The 13835-nt window shown below is 45.5% G+C and overlaps 1 protein-coding gene across 1 annotated transcript in view; it reads left to right on the top strand.

The window, feature by feature from the left end:
- The first annotated feature begins 648 nt into the window (after window positions 1-648).
- RNF128 (ring finger protein 128, E3 ubiquitin protein ligase) overlaps window positions 649-13835 on the top strand; it is a 41706-nt gene continuing 28519 nt past the window's right edge. The window contains exons 1-2 of the mRNA XM_026848847.1: window positions 649-926; window positions 3680-3697. Coding sequence (XP_026704648.1) covers window positions 664-926; window positions 3680-3697 — 281 coding nt within the window. The 5' untranslated portion in view covers window positions 649-663. The remainder of the gene's footprint in view (window positions 927-3679; window positions 3698-13835) is intronic.

The following is a 13835-nucleotide window of genomic DNA, read 5'->3' as shown; positions in this document are numbered from 1 at the left end:
ATAAACACCTGAACAAGCTGGGCCTGACAGAGAGGAGATGACTCAAACAATCCAAAAGGCAAAATGCAGGGAATAACTTGGCTATCTTAGTCTGTAAAATGGAAATCTTAAAAAATAATTCTCTCCTCTTTTGACCTTTTTAACATGTGCATCACGTTACGTTGTGAAGTGAGAAACCTGAGCTACATCACCAGGTGAAAGATGACCTCGTCCTCTGCAGTGACGGGCAGGTTGAAATAGGAGCAGGGGGCTTGAGCAATCTCATGGGAAGCATCATCAAAGCTCGAATTTATGCAGTGATGGGGAGGAAGGAGGGAGAGAAGGGAGCTTTGTGAAAAAGGAGCAGCAGGTTAGTGCCGTGGGTTACTGGCAGGTCCTTCCGTCGGCACCTCTACACAACTGCTGGGCATGTCCCTGGCTGCACCTTACTTCACAATGGATGAGCGTGTCCCTGGCTACACCTTCACAATGGATGGGCGTGTTCCTGGGCTCCCAGCACAGCGCCCACTCCAGATAAGCTCAGACACCTTGAGGACTTACCTGGGTGGTGTCAGGTTCCTGGTGGAACTGAAATTTCAGACTCCTCAGCAGGCTGTGGGCTAATAGCAACCCTGCCAGCTGAAAATATCTGTAGACGACATTTTGTGCTTAGCTGAATAAGCAATGAAGCAAGTGTTCATTTTTTTCTACCTCCTGGTGGAGGTCGGTATCTTATGCAAGACTACAGAGGCATTTGCTGTGAGGGCCTCTGTAAGTTTATTCTATTTCAACAGCACTAGCAACAAGTCTGTGTCCGAGCAGTGCGATTGTGGCCTGTATGGATCACATTCACCTCTGCTTAGTGCTCGGGGGCTTCTGGCCATTCCTAAAGCTGCTGATTTTCAAGCCTGCAACGCAAATACTGAGTTCACCATCAGAGAATCTCCGTGGATAGCGCTGATTGAAAGAGGCAATTGCAGTTTTGCTAAAAAAATCAATGTGGCAGCCAGACAGGGTGCAGCAGCAGCTGTGATCTACAACTCGCGGGACAAAGGCAGCAGCACTGTCCTGATGTCACATATCGGTGAGTATCACAGCATGAAGCGCTCCAACCTGATTATTTCTCTGGGGTTTGGTCCAGGACAGCACAGCTGGCCTATAAGGTAGAAGTTCTGTTTGTGGATGATTGTTGCTTCAATCCAGAAATTCAATGGGGGGGAAAAAAAAAAGTATTCCACAATTCAAGTCTTGACTTCAGTGCTTAGTAAGAAATACTCTGCTGTTATGTTCTGAGCTTGGTACAGTGTGGCCAGACTGGTGAATCTCTGAAGTTAGTATCATTTTTCACTTGTACAGCATGCAAATTATTTTAGACAGTGATATGGAGAAACCCATACTGTCTGCTTTGAAAGTACTAGTTTACTTTTTGTGATTAGACACAAACGAACCTATAGGTGTCTGCAGCGTAGGTATATGCTTTGCAGATTGCAAGCCAGATCTTGCTGCACCTATTTTTTTTTTTTCTTCCCCACCCCCAAATTGTTATAATCTTTTCTGAACAGTGGCTGGTCTCCGCCTCTTCTAGGATTCCCAAATTCCTTAATGAAAGGTTAGTCAAAATGAATGTAATCGCCCATTCTGGCACTAAGCTGTGAATCTGTCATTAGGGAAGAACTGGGAAGCTACATGTGATACTGCAGTGGTGGCTTTCATTTCTCTGTATGTTCCTCTAGGTCAACCTGTCTAATAAGCACTTTAATACAAAGCATACGTGTTCATAGCTAATTTCGTGAAATATACTTTGGTGGAGCTGCACTAGGAATTCTTTGCCTTGTCTGATTTTGTGAGCAAATTGAGTGATTTTTAATCTGGAGATGAGGCAGCATTTTACTGACCTATCCCGGTGCTGGTTTGGGTTGCTCCTTCAGGAAGTTAGCTGTGGAGCCCGTACCTGGGCAGTTCCCAGGTGTCAAACCCCCCAGCTGTGGAGCCAACTGGCTCAGGACTGCCCTTACCGACCTGTAGCAGCATCACGGGTGCTTTACCAGTCTAACTGTTGTGTGAGGCTCAGCTCAAAAGAAAAAAAACAAAAACAAGCTATTGCACAACATAATAAAAAATGTGCTGTGCAGCCCTGAAAGTGCAGTGACTTGTACAACGCAGCCAGTTTTGACTCTCCAGATACCATGACAGAGCCAGTGTTTGCAAACAGAGCTTAAATGTTTTACTGGAAATGTGTAGCCAATAAACCAAAGCTTTTGTTCTACCTCTGGAGAAAGTAACTTAGACTTCACGGCCACCATGTCAAAATTCAGATTAACTTGCTTTTTAAATTTGGGTTTGGAGCATGCCAGCTCATACTAACACTAGGTGGATAAAGAAAGAATTGGCTCTATGTAGCTGTGAAGTTGGTGACAGCTGCGTTTCTTGTGAGTGGTGGTGGGCCCAGCTGGCCCAAGGTGTGAGCACAGCCAGAGCAGGGCTGCCTGTTTCCCCGGAAATCAGTGGAGGAGAATGGGATGGAACCTTGTTTAGACATGCTGGGTAACTAGGATGTCAGAAACACAAGTTAGATTAGACTCCAGAAATAAGTATTTAGGATGAGCTCTGAAAGCAGACCTTAATTTTTCAGATTTATTTTTTAAAACTAAAGAGATTTTTTAAATCTTAAAAGCAACACGTGTATCACTCAAGAGTGTATTTCCTGAAACATGAAGTTCCATCTTTCTTAATTCAGTTTTCTCAAAGACAAACTGATTTTTTTTTTTTAATAGGACTGTTTTCTATAGTCATCCTACAGGACTGAAGTGGATATTATGATCTATTTGGTGGCTAAGAGGGTTTATAAAACAGTCCAGTAGTCACATGCATTAAACACAGTGAGGGCAAAATACTTCAGTGAGATGAGCTCTTCGTCTAATCAGTATAAAAGGAGCATCTTCCCTCTGTATTTCCTCAGTGCAAAGCATGGAGCTCTACGTTCTTCAGGTAAAACCAAAGAAGCATGGGAGAGTGGCAGTCACTGCACACAGCGCTTAGAGCAAAAGAGTGCTTGGAGATTATTTTTTTTACAGTAGAGTTGTTCACAAGTCTGGGGAAAGAACTCTGCTATTTGGGCTGGAATCTGCCAATGGTGGCATCGCCCAGAGAGGTCTGAGGAGACTTGGGGATTAATCCTCTCTGTCCTTTGGGTAGAGGACCTTTGGAGATGAGATGCCCTGTTGGTGAAGCAGCAAGAGGAAAATCTGCCCTGCTGCTGCCAGCAATCTGCGAGCTGCTCATCACACAAGGAGCAGCAGCCTCCGGGGTTATCAGCCGGCTCTCGGCTGGGGCCAGCCCTGACACCTTCAGTTATCGTCCGCATGGCACTGCTACCATGCTGGGCTATAGGAATCCCATCACCTTGGTTAGTTATTAGGCCTTGGCCACAGTTTCATAGAATCATTGAATACCAGGCTGGAAGGGACCTCAAGGATCATCTGGTCTGACCTTTCTTGGCAAAAGTACAGTCTAGACAAGTGTCCAATGTTGGGGAAAACTGCCGTTGTTTCCTGCAGTCTTCCTCTGTTCCTGCTGACTTTAACATAAAATCAGTAGAACTTTCTAGCCAACCTTACTTCTGTTACAATGTGTGTTTCACATTGTAAAGCACCTGCTCAGTCTTAGGGCAATGAAATAGTTTGTTCTGGGCAAAGTCCAGGTCTGCAGGAAATCTTGGTAGTTTAAAGTTGCTGGGAAGGAACAGAGATAAACTCCCCTCTTGGGAAGGAACAAAGATAAAAAGCTCCCCTTTTGGTGACTCCTCCCTCATCCTCTACCACAGTTCCTTTTACCTGTCATCAGTTTTACCTGTTATTGGGTATTGGTTCTTTGTTACACACACACACAAGATAAAACTGATACATTAATAGCCTTTACTGTGGAAAATTTTAGAGGTCAAGATATACTAGTAACAACTTTCCCATTCCTCTCCGATTACACAAATCACTGGTGGGAAAATGCTCTACTTTAATCTGAAAGATTTTCTGTAGGTGTTTGTGTCTTATTTGCATGAAGTTAGGCTGATCCAACGACACAGAGACTAAGCTTTTGTTGGAAGAAAAATGGCTCTTTTTCGTAGTTCCAGCACTTGATTTTCTCTGGAAAGGAAATGGAATATGCATCTGTAATAACATTTTTCCAGCACCTGTCCTTGAAACAAATGGAAATTTCAGGAATTGTCAAGTTTTTGAAACATAGCCGAATTTAAACAAGGTATTTTGGGGCTCCTTTTTAAGTAACAAATACTAGACCACAGATGGTAGCAGAGTAATGGTGGTCTGCTAAGTCACAAAGTAGCTGGTTTGGGCCCATGTGAGCTGGGCTGGCACTGGCCGGTGGAGGGCTCTATCCTCTTGTCACTGTGATTTTTTTTTTTTTTTTTTCCTTATTTCCAGTTCATTTACATGAGAAAATAGGAGACTGGAGATAGGAGCATTTAAAAAAAAAAAAATTAAAACACCATTAATGCTACCATTTGGATATGAGTCGAATATAGCAGCTAAATTAAAATATCAAGTGTGTTCTGAAAGGTTTTCTCCAGGGGATTTACTAAGAGAAAGGGATTTCTCTTCCTGGTGAAAGCTGCTAAGACTCATGAAGAACAGTATCCTGGCAGAACTGTTGTACAACAGGAGCAAGCAGATATCTCAGTTTATCCGTACAATAGAAATAATTGACAATCCTGACAATAACTGAAAAAAAATGTTGTAGGTCTGCATTTCCTTCCAACTTGTTTCCAAGTTCTGTAGCCTCAAAGTCTACCATTCGTTATCTCTGAAGTATTTTCAGATAGAATCTTATCAGCTACACCTATTATAAACCTGTGGGACAAATGCCTGACAATGGAGTTTGGTTTTATCTTTTGTTTTGAAAGCTGGTATAAAAACTTGCTCAGATTCCCCATCTGAACTCTCTAAAATATCATTGCTTATTTGATCTTCAGAGTAATTTGTTTTACAGCACATTTTGAGTCATCTCCTCTGTTTACTGTAGTAAAAGCCAGGCTCTCTGTCCTAGCTTTGAACAGCCTGTAGGACCTGCACTTGAAAACAAATGAACTTCCAAGAATGTTGATGCAAAGCAGATGCCATGAACTTCCCTTTCTGTTTATTCCTTGTGAAGTAAGTGGCTGTGCTAACAGCAGTCCTGATGCCTTTGTGAAGTCAGTGTTCTGATAGCATAGACTAAATTCCTCCACTTATTGTCCAAGAAAATTGTCTCAGAGTCTTCACGCCTGTGATGCAGCTTGAGAGGTGGGGAGGGCAGTGACAGGAGGGGCGAAGCCCACAGCCCTTGTCACTGCAAGGAGAGGCTGGGAGAGCTGGGGCGGGGACTATCTGGAGAAGGCTTGAGGGGTTCTCATCCATGTGTACAAATTCCTGATGGGGCCAAAGAGAGTAAATATGATGGAGCCAGACTCCTCTCAGTGGTGCCCAGTGAAAGAAATAGAGTCAGTGGGTACAAACAAGAAATTACATAAGAAAAAACTTCACTGTGAGGGTGGGTGAACAGCATGGCAGGATGCCCAGAGAGGCTGTGCAGTCTCCATCCTTGGAGATACTCAAACCATGACCAAACACAGCTCAGAGACAGGTTGGACTGTCCAATCTCCAAAGCAGACAGCTCCAGAAAGGCTCCTGAGCAGCTATATAAATCCCTGTGAGCTGTGCTCAGCTGTGGGCTCCCTGCATCCAGGTCTGGGATTTTCCAGAGCCCCCAGAACATGGAGCCAGCAAAGCCTCACCACACTGACTTTTAGTACTGTATCTCCAGCTTCCACAGTAATCAATGTGATGAGCGCTGGGTTTATTTCAGATGACTGCATACTGTGGCCCACTTTTTCATCCATAAACTTGGTGGTGAGCATATACAGGGAGCCCAGATTCTGCTTCTGTGTAAAACCCAGCAGAAGGTTTGTCCTGAGACCGCAGCATGGTGCTCTCATGAGCTTCCTCAGTTAGCAAAACTCAGGAGAGGCTTTGCAAAACTTTAACTGCCAGAACCAGAAAAAGAAGCTAACCTGCTGGCTAAACTGTTTTCCCCAAAAAGAGAAAGGTGGCATCCTCTTTTTAACCTGCTGGAAACAAAGAACAAAAGAAATATTTGCTTCTAATCAAGTCAATCAATCTGGCTCCTAATTACAAGCATGTAGTATATTATAGAACCTGCACAGCTTATCAATGTAAGTTCTTTTACCAGTCATGCCATTGCAGTTGAAGTTGTGTTGGTTGTTACAACCTAAAACTGAAGAAAAATGTAATGGTGGAAGCCTGCAGGTATGAGAGAAATGAGTCCCCAAGGGGCATCACGGAGTGCGCTGGTAGGGTCAGCTCCTGGTGCCTCTTCTCCATGATGGTACCACTGTGAAACACTTCAGAATGATCGATGAAAGCCAACGAGGCAAATAGCAAACTGCCTGGGTGTAACCACTCAAGCAAGGAGCTGGGTGTAAACAGCTAATAGGAAAATGCTCAAGACAGATTGAGTTTAAATTGTGATCTCCTTGAAGGCTCCTGTGGCTCGGGGCACTGCTCAGGTCAAGACTCCGAGCTTGGAACCCAGCTGGATTTAAACATTTCATGCATCGTCTCTCACTGTGTTTTGGGATGGTCCCTCCTGGTGAAGCACAGAGGGTGTGGCGGAGACCTTTTTCCCCAGGAGCTCACTGCACTAACTCACACCAGGGAAGAGCTGGGTTTGGTTCCTTTTATCACCTGAGAGGATTCAAACCCATTTTCTTGCTTCCTTGAAGACCCCTGAGCTTCCGGCTGTGCGGGAGTGCAATACGCCTTTGGCACTCACGGCGCTGCAGGAAAGCAGAGCTGATTGCTGGCCCTACCCTGACCAGTGCACATGTAGAAGCAGGACAGCAGGTGCTTGACGTAAGTAAGTTCTTTTCTGAGCAAAACAACTAACCAAGTGGGATTTTTGTCCTAATACCTGTCCCCTGTGTCCCTATACCCGCTCTGACTCCACATGGCTAACGCTTTCCTCTTTTCTCCCCTTCCTTCTCTATGATTTCACCTCTGTTCCCACCACAAGCTCAAAAGGCCTTTTGCTTCCTTATTCCTCGAACTAATAAACCCCAATGTCTCCCAGGTGGGCCTCTCCCTGGGCAGAGGCCATCAGGAGCTGGCAGCCCAAGGACAGCACATGGCTGCTGAACCTCAGGTTTCCGCCTCTCCTGAGGGACCTGCAGGAACTGTCAGGGGTTTCTGTCCTCTAAGCAGCTGCTGATGTTAAAAAACTTGTGGGAAACTTCTCTTTGAATTTTCCAAGCTTTCAGATGAGTTTGATCATTAGCGTAGGCAAGAGGAAAGTTATCTGCAGGGAGGGGATGGGGAAGGTGGAGGGATGAGGACAGAAAGGAAAATTTTAAGATTGCATAACTTTTTTTCCTTTGAAAACCAAAACAAAAATGAGCCAACTTGAAATTTTGGAGGTGATCTAGGAAGCAACTGATCAGAGATTTTCAGAATACTTTCTGGACCCAAATTTCACTAAGTCTCTTTCAGGATCAGCCTTTTGTTTCTTTTAAAATTCTTGCTGTAATTTACTGTCCTGTCTATTTACCTCCTAGTCCACCTGGCTTTCTAACTAAGGATTTATACAGGGTCTTTAACAGAAGAAAAAAAAAATCAGTGGAAGTGTTTTCTTTGATTTCAGTGGACTCTAGAGTGTGCCAGTTGCACATGGAAATGTTGTGTCAGCAAGTGTGCAAGCTATGCCACCTTTTTTAGAGATGCATTTATTACTTCTAAAATAACTACTTTACAGTATTTAGAATTAATTTCTAAGTTATTTAGAAGATATTTTAACATGGGCCATCAATTTGCTTGCAGTAGTCACTGGTTTCGGTAGAAATCTACTGCTGCTTTCTATGCAGTTTTCCAGATGGGTTGGGGAACCATAAAAGGATCACCTGCATCAAAGTGTATTACCATGTGCATCCCCCTGAAGAGCAAAAATGTTGATGAACAAAACCTGAAATATGTACATAAATCGATGAGATCTAGAAATACAATTATTTGCTATGAATAGAGTCCATTTCACGCTTGGAGAAGTGCTTGCAGGCAGGGGGCTGCCCTCTCCCCAGTGCTCTCCCAAGCTGTGGCTGTGGGCATCTTTGCATCAGCTGAGCAGAGATGAAAAAGGCGCAGAGGAAATACCATCTGTGGTTTATAATTTCTTCTATCTCAGGGAGGGGGAGATGTTGAAAGAAGCACACGCTGGAAAGCACCGCTGAGCCTAAGCCACCGTGCAAGGTCTCTGTCCTCTCGGGTGGGGGCAAGCACTGCCTCTTGCTCTAAACTTTGCAGTGCAGGGCTGTTATGCTTTGAAGTCATGTGCCAAAAATAAATCTTGGGAGAAAAAAAAGTATGTCCTAAACCAAATCATTTAGTCTAGAGCTGATAGTTGGTTTTGACAGTTCCGCAGTCCTCTCAGAGAGGGAGCGAGTGCTGACCGCTCCTGGCTGCGAGCCCTGACGGCTGCCCAGCGCTGGGTGGCCCTGGGGGAGCTCAGGAGATCCTGTAACCCCCTTAGCTGCCAGCTGGGTCCAAGCGCTGAAATACTAGATCTCACCTTCCCAGAGAGGATTTTCTCCCTCCTGTTTTTTCCATTTGGATGCTTTCCTCTAATGCTTGTTTCCTCCTGCCAGTCCCCTTCCTGAGGTTCTGTCTCCACTGGGGTAGCAGGTGCCTCCTGCAGCTTGTCAGCAGCTCTTGGGGCCGGAGGGAAAGATGGAAAGAGCTTGGCAAGTCTGTGGCCTGTTGAGGCCGTTGGCAAAGTTACCCCTGATATTACTGGGGCCACTGAAGTTTGTCACAGCTTATGCCCTCATTATGCTGATGTGCTAATCATACTGTAAAAGTTGAGCTTTTACATTTGTGTGATCTTAAAATCCCCTATTCAGAGCATTCCTGCCTTCAGCGTGTGGTCATGAAAACCTTTTTAACAGCTGAAGCCACTGCTAAGCTTTCCCTGTTGTAGCAAGGGCTTCTTGCACAGGCAGTTCATCAACTGCATTACATGCATTATATGGAAAATCTCATTCCCCAGGCTGAAATGGAGATTGCCCAATGCACTGCAGGGGAAGGAAAACACTGATTCAGTCCCCTGCTTGGAAACTCCATTGTCACTGAATAAAGACCACCACTGAATCAACAGGGCTAAGTAGCATCATGCCTCAGCAACATGTGAAACCAAAAGAGACCAAAAGTATATGTTGTCTGGCAAGTTCTGGCCTTGTATGGAGGGTTTTGTTTGTTTTAGTTTTTCAGAGGAATTGTAGATGCTTTTTTATCTCAAGGCTCCTTGTAGTCACCTGTGGAGAATGCTTTCATCTTCACTTTAATATGCTCACATCTCCTAGATATTGCGTATTCTATTTATCAACCAGCTTCCTTTGAAATGAAAGATGGAAAACATAGTTTCATGAAATTGCAAGTGTCTTTGATGGGAGGAAGAGTGCATGTGAACTTTGGTCAGTGTATGAGCATCCATCCCTTTTGTACCTTCTGCCTCTGCTGACAGTGTTTCACCCACGTTTTCTGGGGTGGTAGAGGGCACATGTAGCACTGTCACAACAATTGGTCCCACTGTGCCAGAACACGGAGGAACAATGTTTGCTTTCCTGGCACTGGGGACTCTTGTGCACATCTGGCTAGCCGAGGGAAATCGTTTGGTGCCAGCACACAGGGCAGTCTGACGCACTTTTGTTTCCATGTCCAGCAAACAGAGAGTTTTAGGCTGGAGTTTCCAAGTTGGTTTAGAGCCAGACAAGCTCCCAGATTCATAATGAAACTTAGCTGGAACTGGCATCCTCCATTGTCTTCTGCATCTAGTCACAAGGATCACCTCAGACTCTTCTGGAAGGCCTTAAGCCCCGCAGGCTTAGGAGGTGGGAGGTTTCTGGCCTCTACACCTCCTCCAGCCTGAGCCTGTCGTCTTTGTAAAGCAGCAAAGGACCATAAGCTCCATCCTCGTACCTTAAATTTTTTTTTAGCTAGCTTAAAAATTTGGGATGCTTTAGCCCACACTGTTGCCTGCCCAAGACCCTTCCTGACCCTTCCTTTGCTGGTCATGGACATGAGCTTGTTTTGGATAAGGAAACGCAAGATCTGTTCTGTTTAACTTGTGATTTAGGGTAACGTTTGCTCATGGATTTTTTTTGTCCCATGACATTCAGTCCTGGGTTTCATTTCAGGGCACTCCTTTAGATTGCTTTTTCCATTTTTATAAGTGCTTCTCCTTTCCACTTCATTGTTCAGTGGAGAAGGCCCAGAGACTCAGTTCAGAGCCATATGCAGCACTTGGAGCCCTCAGTGCTGGCCCCTGTAATGCTCTGCCCTAACAGAGATTTCTTGTGTCCATGTGAGCTTTCCATCAGAGACAGAGATCCAGAGCTGGGTACTTGAACAAGAAACAAATGCAGTTTTGAAGGACATGAACATACAGGTCTCTCATCAGCAAGATGCTCTGAGTGATCTGGCTTGACATTAAAAAGCAATATTTAGTATATACTTTTTTTTTAAATCTTGAAAAGAGATATTTAAATATTTATTCAAATAAGATAAAGTGCCAGATAATGATAGGGTCCATCCCTGTAGAAGACAGTGACAGTGCTCCCAGGATTGCACTTTGTTTAGCTGAAAGTCATGCCCTACTTTCAGAATTTCTCAGAGCCTCCACCAGTAGCCATGGGGAAAAAAATGAAAAGCAAAATTATACAGCATAGGTTTTTAAATAATAATACTTGATGGTTAAAAAAATCAGATCTGTGCCAGAAATTCCTTTGTGCTGTACCTGTTTTAGATGTAATTCTGCTTCTGATTTTGTGGGAGCCCATTAATGCTGTAACCCTACCATTCCCACATCTGTAATCATCGTAGGCTGTAGTGCTTTTAATTTCAGGAACTTCTAGAAAGGTCTCACAAACAAACGTAGCAGAAGTAAGTGGCTCTGCTTGTTAATACGTTGTACTACATGTCACAGTCCCTATGATGTCTGGCCTCTTTCTCCAAACCAAAATGTGCTTTGTCCAAACAACAAAATATCAGCTCTTTATGGAAGGAAGAAAAAAAAAAAACAACCAGCAAAAAAACCCCTTATCAGCCCTCCTCTTGCCTGGTCCCTCCCAGCTTTCCAGTATTGGTGACTGTTTTCAATTGCTACGCAATATGCATGTTTTCTGTTGTGAATTATAAGTATCTGAGCTGAAATCAATCAGACAAACCCTATTTTTCAAACATCAGTAAAGGATACACTTCAGTAAGGTTGCAGATCTCTTTGATTATCACTCTGGAAAGAAGATATAATGAATGAGAGCCCAGAAAGTTCTCCATGTGAGATATGCAGCTTAAAATAGGTATAATTGGCATACTGTTTTTAAAACATATAATTTTTAATTCTGCTGGGGTGTCCCTCTGCACCCTGACACTGTCCCAGCCACCTCATCTGGCTCCTCTCAGTTGTGCTGGCCCGCAGGAGCTGCTCACCCTGCCGGGAGGTGCAGGGACCATCGGCCTCCTGCGAGTGGCTTCCCTGCCACGCCACGCAAGGCTGGTGTCTTCCAGTGTTTACTCGGAAGGACTGACCGCTGGCAGCACAAACATTGGCTTTTTTGCCCCAATACAAACAGCCCGTTTCCTTTGCTTTACTAGCCTGGGGAATTCCTCAACCCCAGTCAACAAGCTTTCTGTTTGTGCCCACCCTTTGCTTACTTGATTATTTTCAAGCAAGTGGAAACATTGGCTGAGCAAGGAGTCAGAAACCTGATATCAAAATAATGCCATGGCAGCAAAACGTCCGCAATCACACGTAGAGCAGTTTTGTTTCTTGTTATCTCTCTCTGAACTGTGTGGTGAGAAGTTTAAGTTGAGGCTCGGTTTAGGCTCTGTGTTCATTTTGGCAAGATTACCAGATGTGCTGTGACATTTTGCCACATGCGTGTGTTTCCCAGCAGCTGCTGAAGAGCAGTGCAGTTGGTTCCAACCACCCAGGGCCAGGCTGGAGCTGAGCAGCAGCAGTGCCCCTGCCCGGAACCCCCGGTGCCCCGTGGGTCTGCCCCCGGCAGCAACGCCTGCGCGCAGCCGCCGCATCCTCACCCAGCCTGACGCTTCCTTGTAGTCACGTTACAAACTGGAATGTGTGGAAGTGTAAGAGACTGCGGCTGAGCCTTATACTCCAAATCCCAGAGCTATACCAAGTTTTGTATCCTGAGGAGGTTCCAATCTTTGCCTTTGGTCCAATTTTGCCTTGGTGAAGATGCAAAACAACCCTAAAGGTTTGAAGGCATTTGAAGATGAGCAGTCTGGCTGTTGCATAAAGCTTGACTATATTTTCAGATTAACTTATTGTTAAATTGTTCCCCTCACCTACATGGAACACGTTTCAAAACAAACCCACGTCTCTCTCATTGCCTATAGATACACTTCTTACTGTAGCTAGAGATATTACTGCTGAAAAAAGTTGTCTACTTAGATGTGGAATGAGAAAGCGAGAGGTTAGGACAAAAGGGCTCACTTAGTAAGCTTTGCGTGTTTAGCAATATTGATCTTTAGCAAATCGCTTCATCTGCTCTTCATTACCTGCTCTGCACGCTGCTATTTCATCAGCAAACCCAACCGCTGATCTCCCTGTGCTATGAGGTACACAGCGTGCAGATGCTGGGCTGGCAGGGGTGGATGCTGGCTGAAGCGGGTTGGTTTCGAAGCTCCCAGGTAGTCATTCAAACCTGAGTTAGGTTTGACTGCGTAACACTCCTTGTCCTGTGTTTAGCACAGGTGGAAATGGAGGAATATGTGCGCCAGAGACTGACGCCAAGTTATCGGTTATCAGCCATGTGCATTCAGAATCAGCCAAAACCCTGCATTAAAAACTCAGTGGTGCTGACTCGTATCAGAAAGGGTTTAACTCTGTGTTTACACTAATTTTGCTGGCGACGGCATAGGCAGCAGTTGATCTTGTGCCATGTAAACACTGCAGAGGAATAATCCTTTCTAAATGTTGGGCTCCCATCCAGAGACCCGGCCTTCGCCCAGTGACATGCGGCCGTCTGGGGATGTGTTTGAGGGGCAAACCTGCAGAGCAGCTGGGAGGAGCGGGGCCTCTCCACCAGAAGAGTGGCTCTGTGGAGGAAAGGAGCTCGAAATGGTCTTGTTTCTCCCGTTATCTTGCTTTCTTGCCTCGAATTCCCTGGCGGGGCTCTACATGTCACACACAGGTTTGCAGCCATTCTACAAGCACCCTGAGCGCCCTGCCTGACGCGGGGCAGCCTCGCAAAAATGTGCGTGAGCCGGAGCAAGGGACTTGTGAGTGCAAACTGGCTGTCCAGGAAGGAACTGCAGAGCCCTGAAGAAATGTGAGTTTTCATTGCAAGTTACATAGATCAAACAATAATTAACTGTGCAAACACGACTGATACATCAATAGAAAAGGACGCTTTCGGTTGAAGTGGCAGGTTTATAGTGTACGGCTAATGACATGGAGAACAACGGCCGGTGAGTTAACACAGCTAACCTAGTACTCTATAAAGCAAGTGCAGGCAGGGCTGATCTGGCGTGTTGCTGAGGGTTGGTAAATATTAACGGCGCGAAGCGGGTGGGTCATGGCTGGGCACCGGGCGCTGGGGCTGCTGGGGGGGCCCCTTGCGAGGAGGCCCCTTCGGGGGTCCCCACGGGCCCCCTGGTGCTTTGTTGGCTGCAGGCACTGGGGCAGACTCGGGGGGAGGCAGGCTGGGGGGGGGTCACCCACGGTGCGGGGAGGAAGTGGAGAGGGGTGACCCACCCCTCCTGGGAGCGATCCGGGGGGGG

This window comes from Athene cunicularia (assembly GCF_003259725.1).
Source record: "Athene cunicularia isolate RWA chromosome 4 unlocalized genomic scaffold, athCun1 chr4_part3, whole genome shotgun sequence".
Taxonomy (NCBI): domain Eukaryota; kingdom Metazoa; phylum Chordata; class Aves; order Strigiformes; family Strigidae; genus Athene; species Athene cunicularia.
Note: the sequence above shows the minus strand (reverse complement) of the source record. Positions and strands in the feature narration are given on the sequence as shown.